We start from the raw sequence: 12,371 nt of genomic DNA, 5'->3' as shown, positions 1-12,371 counted from the left end.
GGAACCGATGAGCCCTCCAGAACAGGGGGGTGGTGAACCGAGGCGCTGATCCAAGATAATGTCTGTGGGGAGACCATGGAGCCCGAAAACGTGCTGAACCATGAACTGGGCAGTTTCTTTGGCTGAGGGCAGTTTGGTCAGGGGGATGAAATGAGTGGACTTGGAGAACCGGTCGCCAACAGCCCGGATGGTAGTGTTGAGGGGGGCAGGCCAGTCACAAAGTCCAGGCAGATGTGAGACCAGGGACGACGAGTGACAGGAAGGGGCTGCGTGAGACCAGATGGAGCATGATAGGGAGTCTTGTTTGAGCACAGATGGGAACAGGCAAAGAGGAATGACCGGGTGTCTTTCTCCATGGCGGGCCACCAGAACTGCGGATACAGGAATGGCAGTGTGCGGGTGATGCCAGGATGCCAGATGAGGTTGGATGAATAGCCCCACTAGAGGACTTGGGAACGGACAGAATCTGGAACAAACAGGCGACTAACGGGGTCCATTACAGGGGTCAGGATGAGAACGCTAGGCCTCCCTGACCACATTCTCCACAGCCCAAGATACGGCAGCTACACGCAGGAGGCTGGCAGGATTGTTTCAGGAACATTGTTGTCAACCTAATTCTCCCCTGCTGGAGAGAGAGAAAGGAGTGTTCTGGTCTTTGGACGAGCACTGAGACAGGATGGCCCCCACACCCCACATCAGAAGCATCAACCTCTACAATAAAAGGAAGAGACGGGTCAGGATGAACCAGGATGGGGGCAGAGGTGAACCCACCTTTGAGCTTGAGGAAGACCTTGCCAGCGCCGGGGGTCCAGAGGAGAGAGGAGGAACATGAGGCGAGGGCGGTCAAAGGGGTTGACTTCAATCCAGAACTCCATGGATATGGTGGTAACGCCCAGTCGATGGACCAAGGACGATTTGACGAAAGACCACAATGACCTGCAAAGGATGAGTCTGGGCATCCCAGGTGAGAGTAGCAGCAAAGTAGGAACGAGGACATAGGGTTTTGGATCGGCTCACCAGTATTCCCTCTCCTATTAGTGAGCCTGCTCTTTGAACAGGCTGATAGAAATGAGATGTGGCCAGTACAAACAGCATTTCTGTGCAATCCTCCACTGACTTTTCCATAGAAAGGTGCAGCAGCTTCCCGGATCACCATGATACTACTCCGGTGAAGGTGTGTGGGGTTCCCAGGCGGCAGACGGGCTGTGGGGTGGCTGGGTGGTGGCTGTCTGGTGGCTGGGCGGCAGGTGGAGAGGTAGAAACCAGGGCAGTACTGGGTGACGGGCAGAGACGGGTAGTGATGTGCTGGAGCTCCATCACGACATCTCAGAGGAGCTGTTCATGACAGCCAATGGTGGTACCTTGTGGTGGGATAACTGGAGTGTTGTCATCCCTTGTTCGTACTGTAACAACCAGGCATGAATGTGGACCCAAGTGCAGACAGTAGACGGGAGGCAAATGACGAGGAAACCCAACAATGGGCGTATTTAATGATGAAGCAGGCATGCAGCTTCAGGATAAGTAGAGGGACATACTAACCGGCTTCACATACACACAAACAACTACTATAGATAGCCGCTAGTAACAACAGGCACACTGGGGAACACGGCCTGGCAAACAAGCACTGACTAACTGGGGAAGACAACGTTAGTTCAACATGGGCTGATGACTGAAAACAGCTGGCGATACACAGAGACTGGAGCATGTGGGAGACACACAAGGACATCTGCTGGGTCTGCAGGGGAAAACACAAGGAGAGAGACACACTAGGGAGAGGAGGAGACCGGGTTAGTAGAGGAGCTGGACGTCACAGCCCTGACAGACTATGGTTACACTTATCCAATGGTGATTTTTTAGATCTTATCATGAAGATCTGATCATCTTCCATGGCTGTACATTTCCATGTATTTAAATCTGTGTTTGCATCGCTTTTTCCTCAGTCTTCCTCTTTCATTTATTTGAACTGGAATGTGTCCAGAGTCCAGACTATGCAGAGGGCAAATATTGCCAACAAAATCCAACTTGGGAGCATCAGTTAATGCATTCTGATGTGACTGGATCATGAAAATGACGTGAACACAGGTATACAATACAATGGTAAGAATGAGAAAAGCATGACTTTTTCTTTTGGAGGAGCAAGCAGGGACTAGGAGCAAAGGTAAAGTACAGGTAGAGGAGGAATGGAGAGATGTTGGTTAAGGTGTAGCTTGACGAGATACTATATATGTCTATAACGGAATGACTTTGTAGACCTGATTGAGGTGAGGTCTTTCTTTCCACTAGGGCTGGGCAATATACTGTATTGATACATATACAAAAAAGATTGTCTTGCAGATTTTACACGTTGATTGTGATTCTAAATCTGCACATCAATCATAATTTGTGATTTTTTTTTTTACAAAAGGACTTCTGAAAATTACAGTTTCTGTTGATAGCATCACACTTCCCATTACCATACAGGACCAATGATAAACGTTGTTTTGGATTATCTGACGGGATTATCTGATTTCTCACACCTAAGCAAATATTGTGATATACTGTGTATATCAATATTGAAAAAAGGGCTTCTGGATATCGTGATATGAAATATTTTACATATCGCCCAGCCCTACTTTCTACAACTGGGGATGCAGCAGGGAGAATAGTCTCTAGACCAGCTGGAGCAATTGGCAGGCTGCTGCAGGGAAGCACGTGCCCAGTATCTGGGGCATACTGTGGGGCTGCACCGCCAGCATTATGAGTAGAGGATGGTTCAGAGTCATCACAGAAATGTAAAGAAAATGGCTTCCCCTTCACCACTGGGAGACAAAATCACATTGTAAAAAGTAGTGTTGTCTCCCACTGCTGAATAACATCCTCGAGAACATTGGTGGACGTGTCTCTTCCTCTTCTTAAAATCCCATCTGGCCTGGTGGTTGGGAGGAATCATTAGGAATCCTTTTCTCTTCGTGGCCTTATAGGCCAGCGCCAGCTATTGGAATTAGGACATTAGCAGCTTCTGTGAGCCAGTTGAAGGGAGAGCTTGAATACCAAAGTCACAATGTTCTGCAGGAGATGGTCTAGCAGCTGGACAGGGTGCAGAAAACAGGCTTCATGGATCAAAAGTAGGAGGAGGAGGACTATAATCTGACTATAATCAGTAATTGATTACATTTGATTATATTAGATTGGCTTTTAAGAATTGCTTTGAAAGTTCCTTGAAAAGCAGTTAATTGAGTTACTGAATAGATTAAATGTTTCCGTTTAGCCTGTTCACTCAAATCTGAATTAGAAACGTACAAATAGGGCGAGTGCCAATTGTTTCCGCCCGGCGGAAATTTAGTGACGACTAAATGAAGGATATACAGCAGAACAGCAGGCATCATTTTCTGTGAAGGCTGATTGATAGTCATTCAAGTCAGCGTATTAAGTAATCACTCTCCTCTCTCTCTGGTATTGGATATTGGTCTGATTCCAGGCCAGAACAGGTTATCAGAAAATGTACCAAGAACCATGTGTACCATGTCAGCAAGCAATACCAAGAAACATGTGTAACATGTCAGAAATCAATACCAAGAAACATGTGTAACATGTCAGAAATCAATACCAAGAACTAGGGATATCCCGGTCGCATTTTTTTTATCCCGATCCGATCCCGATCATGTGATTTTGAGTATCTGCCGATACCGATTTTTCCCGATCCGATCTTTCGGCAATGCATTAACCTCTTCCGCCCGTGCGGTCCGTCGGCGGACCGCAAATGACATAATGGTCATAAATCAATATTTCTGGACTGTTCTATAAAACTAGCCATTTTTATTTCAAACGTATTCAAGTATAAACATCATGAACATGTTACAACAACATTTAGAATGTATATTATCATCAATACGTTAGTTTAGGAATAGGTTAAAGTGCTATATAGATACATTTTCCTCTTTGGAATGTCTGTATAATCCGGGAGAGGCGACCATTTTGTAAAACCTTGAACAGAGCATATTCCCCCTAATCATACCATCTAAAGAAGTTACATAGAGTCAGCGCGTATTTCCCCTAATCATACCATCTAAATAAGTTACATAGAACCAAGTGTGTTAAAAATTTACTTTCCAAAAATTGTTACTGTACAAAGAAAAGAGCATCTAAGACCAATTGAACCCCCTAGACGAAGAACCATGTAACTCACTTGGAGGGTGAATGTGATATATCACCAGAAAGTACTCAACCTCTACAGACTATAACTATAAATGTACACAACACACTTACCATATTTAGGTAATACAGTTTGATAACATTGTTCTGCCAAAAACGTAAAAACAGAGTTATCTGGTTCTTCGTCTGAGATATTAAATGATTACCATGAATTTAGCCGTTGTCTTGTCTGCTTGTTCCTCACATGGAGTGTCAGTACTTCTTAATAATAATGTTAGGCTAGGGGATAGATTGAGCCCCAAATCATGTGTTGGTGTTGGAGAGATAGGATCCAGCTGACTCCTCCCCCAGGCCTTTTATATAATTTATAAGATAACTAACCCCACAGTACTAGCAGAAACACACTGTAATGCACTCTGAACCTCACTTTATATCTGAAGAGACATACAATAGATCCTGTGAGTGGAATAATAATAACAGGGTTCGCACAAGGTCCTTGAAGTGCTTAAAGTGCTTGCTTTGTGACCAAAAAAAGTCAAGGCCTGGAATTCCTTAAACAGCTCATTTTTAACAAGGTGCTTAAAAAGTCCTTGAAATTCAAATCAACCATTCACATTGAATGTTTTGTTCATCCATGATCAAATTGTTCTGAATCAATAAATGTTTTTTTTTGTTCTGTTTTTTTTAATAAAATCTGACTCTGATAAAATCTCCAACTGCTTTTCCTCATTTCTTCTTTGCGTGTGATGCTCTAGCTTGCTCAAGCTGGCAAGCAGGCCAAGAAGAAAAAACAGCATTTAAAACATTAAACGTGAATTGTATCCTTTGAGTGACCTCCTTTAAAATGAAAAATAGTGCTTGGAAAAGTACTTAAAAGTCCTTGAATTTCATTTTGCAATGTCTGTGGGAACCCTGTAATAAAAACAAATATTCTGTATTTCACACTGTCTACTCAAACTGAACTGAACTGTGCTGTGCTGACCTAGTTATTAATTTACTACTACAGTTGCTTGCTGGGGTTGTGCAGTTTGAACAGAAATGTTCTTGGCAGAGCGCATTGCGATCAGCTCTGCTTCATAACTGTAGGCACGAGGACGTGAGCGTACTGCATCAGTGGCCTGGCTCTCTGTCCACTAATACTCATGGATTTGCTCGACCTATTGATGAGATGATTTAACAGAGGGATCTTTAAAATTGTGTTTTTACATGCAATCGTGCAGAAGGACCTCTTTAAATGTAGTGAAGAATCAAGAATCAAGAGGTTTATTTGTCACATACAGAGTCCTAAGAGCTGCATCTGTACATACCAAGGCATACAGTGAAATGCGGGTGGTCATGCCCGCATCGATTGTGCAATAATACAATAGTGCTTACCAGAGATGTGCTTGTAATTTTTCAGGAAATGTGTTGGGGGGAAAAAATATTAAAAAAAAAAACATTACTCATCAGACCAGACTGAATGATTAATCAACTAAGACCAGACTGAATGATTGATCAACTAAGACCAGACTGAATGATTAATCAACTAAGACCAGACAGAATGATTAATCAACTAAGACCAGACTGAATGATTAATCAACTAAGACCAGACTGAATGATTAATCAACTAAGACCAGACAGAATGATTAATCAACTAAGACCAGACTGAATGATTAATCAACTAAGACCAGACTGAATGATTAATCAACTAAGACCAGACAGAATGATTAATCAACTAAGACCAGACTGAATGATTAATCAACTAAGACCAGACTGAATGATTAATCAACTAAGACCAGACTGAATGATTAATCAACTAAGACCAGACTGAATGATTAATCAACTAAGACCAGACTGAATGATTAATCGACTAAGACCAGCCTGAATGATTAATCAACTAAGACCAGACTGAATGAGTAATCAACTAAGACCAGACTGAATGATTAATCGACTAAGACCAGACTGAATGATTAATCAACTATGAATCAACTAAGACCAGACTGAATGATTAATCAACTAAGACCAGACTGAATGATTAATCAACTAAGACCAGACTGAATGATTAATCGACTAAGACCAGACTGAATGATTAATCAACTAAGACCAGACTGAATGATTAATCAACTATGAATCAACTAAGACCAGACTGAATGATTAATCAACTAAGACCAGACTGAATGATTAATCAACTAAGACCAGACTGAATGATGAATCGACTATGAATCAACTAAGACCAGACTGAATGATTAATCAACTAAGACCAGACTGAATGATTAATCAACTAAGAAGGGCCACCGCACTGGTCGGGTGTCAGCGATTCGTTTGGGTTACCTTTAGACCTGTAACAGGCACTTAGTGTGGTCACAATATACACTGCTAGGGCTTAATCCTTCTCAAACCTTCTTAGCTAGCTAATAACTCCCTCTTTCATCCTCATTCTCCCATACAGGACAACACAACTACTTGTGTGCGGGCAGAAACGACTGCATCATTGACAAGATCCGCAGGAAGAACTGTCCGGCCTGCCGCTTTCGGAAGTGTCTTCAAGCCGGCATGAACCTAGAAGGTAAACACGGTTGTTTCAAAAAGATGTCACCGCATCATAGATGAGTAGGCCGGACATACATACGTACACACATACAGCATATATTTGCATTGTTGTATTATATTATATATTATATTGTTATATATGCAGATTATGTAGAATCCTGTACACAATGCCAGCAAAATCATGATTTGAGAGTTTTTAGACCTAATGTACCTTTTCTGGCATTGATGGCCATGTCTGGGTCAGGGGAAACAGCTGAGTGACTTTGAGGACGCTGGACCATAAACCCATCTTGCAGTCTAGACAGGCTACACTCCAGACAGCAGACACTGGGACGTTATTGAAAACTATTTTTTTTATTAGAGCCCCTACATGGAGGGTTTTGACATCAATACATCATTGTCAAATTGTCCATTCCTTGGCAGGATTATTACAAAAACATGATGTGAGTGGATGAGAATTTACCATATTCACACGGCTGCCATTTTGCTCTTATGTCATGATGATCAGGTCTGGTTCCTTTCCACCCTGTTCCCAAGGAAGCAATCCGCTTTTATGGGAAATGTCATCTTAGCATGATAATTAAGCTACCAATTGTTTTGGCAGTGGTCTCATTTGTGCATACCAAGCTATTACAACTAGGGCTGTCAGTTTATCGCGTTAAATATGATTATAGAATATAGAATATCAGGCATAAAATGGTTATGCGATTAAAATGTGATTAATTAGATTAATTAATTACAAATCCTGTAATTAATTAGATACATGTTTTTAATCGCCTGACAGCACTAATTACAACTAATCTGACAATGATGAAATATTATTGTTGAGAATTCTACACGTAGAGGCTTTAGTAATTGATCTATTTCCACAGCTGTTACATACGGTGAGACCGATGAGACGATGCAAACTAGCACATTGATATTCACAGTCATTTTCACACTCACCCGTCCTGTGTGGGCCAGCATAATGCTCTCTGTAGACCAACAGTACAAGGTCATTCTCACATATTCCATCAATGCCTTGCATAATAATATGCAGGTACATTCAATAAAAAAAAATCCCCATGAGTCCTAATCATTGCCTATAGGCATACAGTACATTGTAGTTGTTTCCCTTAAAAACATATTATGTTCTATCCCTCCCCCTCCACCCATAGTGTTGCCCACAGGTTGGTAGGCTGTTTGTTATAGTGGCTGTGGGCCAGGGGGGGGGGGGGGGGGGGGGGGGGTGTTATAGTGGCTGGCCAGGGAGGGTTAGTGTTAGTGTTGGCGCTTGTTATAGTGGCTGGCCAGGGAGGGTTAGGGTTTTATGAATGTTTTTATTTATTTGTCCTTTATTTATATGTATTTATTTATACAGGTTTTTCTCATTGCGATCAATGTCTCTTATATGGATCTTAAAGGAAGCAACAGTTGTGATTGGAGGATCAAGAATAGAGGGCGGAGCTTGAGATATGTCAATTGAAGTCTATTCAAATACCATTTCCCTACAGTGTGAATCAGTGAGGTGCTGGTGTATTATCCAGTCCTCATGGAGTAAGTAACACACTCACTCTGCAGTGAGGATTGATTGTTAAGGCCTTATCCAACAAGCAGGTTTTCAGGTTTCAGTGTTAGTCATGAGACTACTGATGTGTTGATTCTATGAAACTATACAAAGCCCTTTTGAGGTGTGGTCATCTTTTAGTCACAGCCTTATTAATAACATGAATGCTTCCTATCTATAAAACAGATTAGTGAGATTGTGATACTAAGAACTAGAAAGAGGGTGTAAACCGTCTGGAATCACGTCTTGCCTCCTGACTGACTGAGTCTCTTGTTAGCATCGGCTTGGCGCTGTGTTTGCTCCTGCCTCCGGTGCTCATCCTCCAGACCCAGCGAGGACGCGTCGCCAGGGGGACACGCTGCTCCACTCCACCGGCCGCTCCACGGGTGCCCCCTCGCAACAGACTCTTCCCATTTTCAAACAGGAAAAAAAACATGGCAGCTTGCACGTGAACTTTCTCTCTTTTTCCACAGTCCAAAGGGTTCACTAAAATATGCTGCTGACAACATTTTTGGTGAGAAATAGGCAATGCCACGGCTAAATCTGGTTTCATTTTAGAACTACGTTGTCTAGTTGGACAGTCTGGTCTAGGTTTCATGAGCCAGGCATGTTGCTCACCACAACACCCATCCAAACTCACCACAACACCCATCCAAACTCACCACAACACCCATCCAAACTCACCACAACACCCATCCAAACTCACCACAACACCCATCCAAACTCACCACAACACCCATCCAAACTCACCACAACACCCATCCAAACTCACCACTAGGCCTGCCACGATAACACATTTTGCTGGGCGATTAATTGCCCCCGAAAATATCGCGATAAGCGATATTATTGCGACCGGTTAGAGAATTTTTTTTTGGAGACATTTATTTCCCAAAACTTTTATTTCGAAGCCCACCGCTCCGTCTTTTCCGGTGTTTAAGACTTTTGTTTTGAAGCCCACCGACCGGACCGGGAGTATTGTTGTGATTATCAGGTACTTTTTGGGTACCAGAAAAGTCACGTGAAACACTGCAGACCACTGAATAGAGACGCGTCTCTAGGATTTCATAATCATTATGTTTGCAGCAGGCACAAGTGCAATAAACAAAGGATACAGTCACTGTGTATTCTGCCTCATTTATTGATTAAACAAAACCGACATCAACACAATTTGCCACCGAGCGGAGAGTTTAGTCTCGCAAAAAGATCGCTGACTTGTTAAGGCTTGTTGTTAGGTTAGGTGCTAATGTTGTGCTAGCGTTTTAGCATGGCTATCGTACATAGCGTGATCAATTTAACTCGCTATTGATTGTTTGTATGAGTAACGTTAATGCTAGTAGAATAGACACAACGTGAGGTAATCACCATCCATTTTAAACCGGTTATTACCTAATGCTAACGTTAGCAAATAGACGCGACTGGTAACGTTACAGCTTGTTAGCCTAATGCTCGTTAACGTTAGCGCTTGTAGAATAGACACAATGAGAGGTAACGTTAGCGTTAGCAGAATAGACACAACGAGGGTCTCGTTAATGTTATTGATTGATTGATTGAAAACTGTGTTTACTCTGTTTGTATGAGTAACGTTAATGCTAGTAGAATAGACACAATGAGGGGTAACGTTAGCCCCACGGAGCTCCTGTGCTGTGCTCTGTAGTAAAGCCAGCGGCCCGCCTCCCAACACGGACAGTGACTGACAAGGGGCACTGGTTCCGCCTCATTAAAACAAACGCGCAAATAGCAATTAATCGCGCCGTCAAAATCATTGCATTCATTTTAATTATCGCGGCAATTAATCGATTTATTGCTTATCGCGGCAGGCCTACTCACCACAACACCCATCCAAACTCACCTCAACACCCATCCAAACTCACCACAACACCCATCCAAACTCACCACAACACCCATCCAAACTCACCCACACCCACCACCCCACCACACCCACCCAACCCCCACCACACCCCACCCACCCCCACCCCACACCCCCCACCACCACACCCCCCCAACTCACCCACACCCCCCAAACTCACCCAACACCCCCCAAACTCACCACAACACCCCCCAACTCACCACAACACCCCCCCAACCACCCACACCACCCCCCACCCCCACACCCCCCCACCCCCACACCACCCCCCCACCCCACCCCCCCACCCCCCCACACCCACACCCCCCAACCACCCCACCACACCCCCCACCCCCAAACCACCCACCACACCCCCCCAAACCACCCAACACCCCCCCAACCACCTCAACACCCCCCCAACCACCCAACACCCCCCCACCACCCACCACACCCCCCCCAACCACCCAACACCCCCCAAACTCACCACAACACCCCCCCAACCACCCACACCCCACCCCACACCACCCCCACCCACCCCACCACCCACCACCCCCACACCCCTCCAACCACCCCACACCCACCAACCACCACAACACCCCCCCAACCACCCAACACCCCCCCAACTCACCTCACACCCCCCAAACTCACCTCAACACCCCCCCAAACTCACCTCACACCCCACCCAACACCCCCACCCCCCCCACCACCCACACCCCCACCCCACCACCCCACCACCCACCCAACACCCCCCCAACACCCCCCCACACCCCACCCAACACCCCCCACACCACCCACAACACCCCCCACCCACCCACACACCCCTCCAAACCACCCACACCCCCCACCCCAACACACACCCACCAACCACCTCAACACCCACCAACCACCACAACACCCCCCCCAAACTCACCCACACCCCACCAAACTCACCCACACCCCCCAAACTCACCTCCACACCCCTCCAACTCACCTCAACACCCACCCCAACACCCCCCTCCAAACTCACCTCAACACCCCTCCAAACTCACCTCAACACCCATCCAAACTCACCACAACACCCCTCCAAACTCACCTCAACACCCCCCCAAACTCACCTCAACACCCATCCAAACTCACCTCAACACCCCCCCAAACTCACCTCAACACCCCCCCAAACTCACCACAACACCCCCTCCAACTCTCACCTCAACACCCCCCAAACTCACCTCAACACCCCCTCCAAACTCACCACAACACCCATCCAAACAACTCACCTCAACACCCCCCAAACTCACCTCAACACCCATCCAAACTCACCTCAACACCCAACACCCATCCAAACTCACCTCAACACCCCTCCAAACTCACCACAACACCCCCCCAAACTCACCTCAACACCCATCCAAACTCACCTCAACACCCATCCAAACTCACCACAACACCCCTCCAAACTCACCTCAACACCCCCCCAAACTCACCTCAACACCCATCCAAACTCACATCAACACCCATCCAAACTCACCACAACACCCCCCCAAACTCACCTCAACACCCCCCCAAACTCACCTCAACACCCATCCAAACTCACATCAACACCCATCCAAACTCACCACAACACCCCCCCAAACTCACCTCAACACCCATCCAAACTCACCTCAACACCCCTCCAAACTCACCTCAACACCCCCCCAAACTCACCTCAACACCCATCCAAACTCACATCAACACCCATCCAAACTCACCACAACACCCCCCCAAACTCACCTCAACACCCCCCCAAACTCACCACAGCACCCCCCCAAACTCACCACAACACCCCGCCAAACTCACCACAACACCCCCCCCCAAACTCACCTCAACACCCCCCCAAACTCACCTCAACACCCCCCCAAACTCACCACAACACCCCCCCAAACTCACCTCAACACCCCTCCAAACTCACCTCAACACCCCCCCAAACTCACCTCAACACCCCTCCAAACTCACCTCAACACCCCCCCAAACTCACCTCAACACCCCCTCCAAACTCACCACAACACCCCTCCAAACTCACCTCAACACCCCTCCAAACTCACCTCAACACCCCCCCAAACTCACCTCAACACCCCCCCAAACTCACCTCAACACCCCCCCAAACTCACCTCAACACCCCTCCAAACTCACCTCAACACCCCCCCAAACTCACCACAACACCCATCCAAACTCACCTCAACACCCCCCCAAACTCACCACAGCACCCCCCCCAAACTCACCTCAACACCCCCCCAAACTCACCACAACACCCATCCAAACTCACCTCAACACCCATCCAAACTCACCTCAACACCCATCCAAACTCACCTC

General features: G+C 46.0%; 1 protein-coding gene across 1 annotated transcript in view; it reads left to right on the top strand.

The window, feature by feature from the left end:
* Positions 1-12,371, top strand: part of LOC311233399 (glucocorticoid receptor-like) — a 139,659-nt gene that overhangs the window by 102,338 nt on the left and 24,950 nt on the right. The window contains exons 5-6 of the mRNA XM_084320373.1: positions 6,560-6,676; positions 8,533-8,654. Of these exons, the coding sequence (XP_084176499.1) occupies positions 6,560-6,676; positions 8,533-8,654 (239 nt within the window). The remainder of the gene's footprint in view (positions 1-6,559; positions 6,677-8,532; positions 8,655-12,371) is intronic.

The sequence above is a fragment of the Notolepis coatsorum genome (assembly GCF_963971535.1).
Source record: "Notolepis coatsorum genome assembly, chromosome: 8".
Lineage (NCBI taxonomy): Eukaryota > Metazoa > Chordata > Actinopteri > Aulopiformes > Paralepididae > Notolepis > Notolepis coatsorum.
The sequence above is the reverse complement of the archived record's forward strand: the minus strand, read 5'-3'. Positions and strand labels throughout refer to the sequence as shown.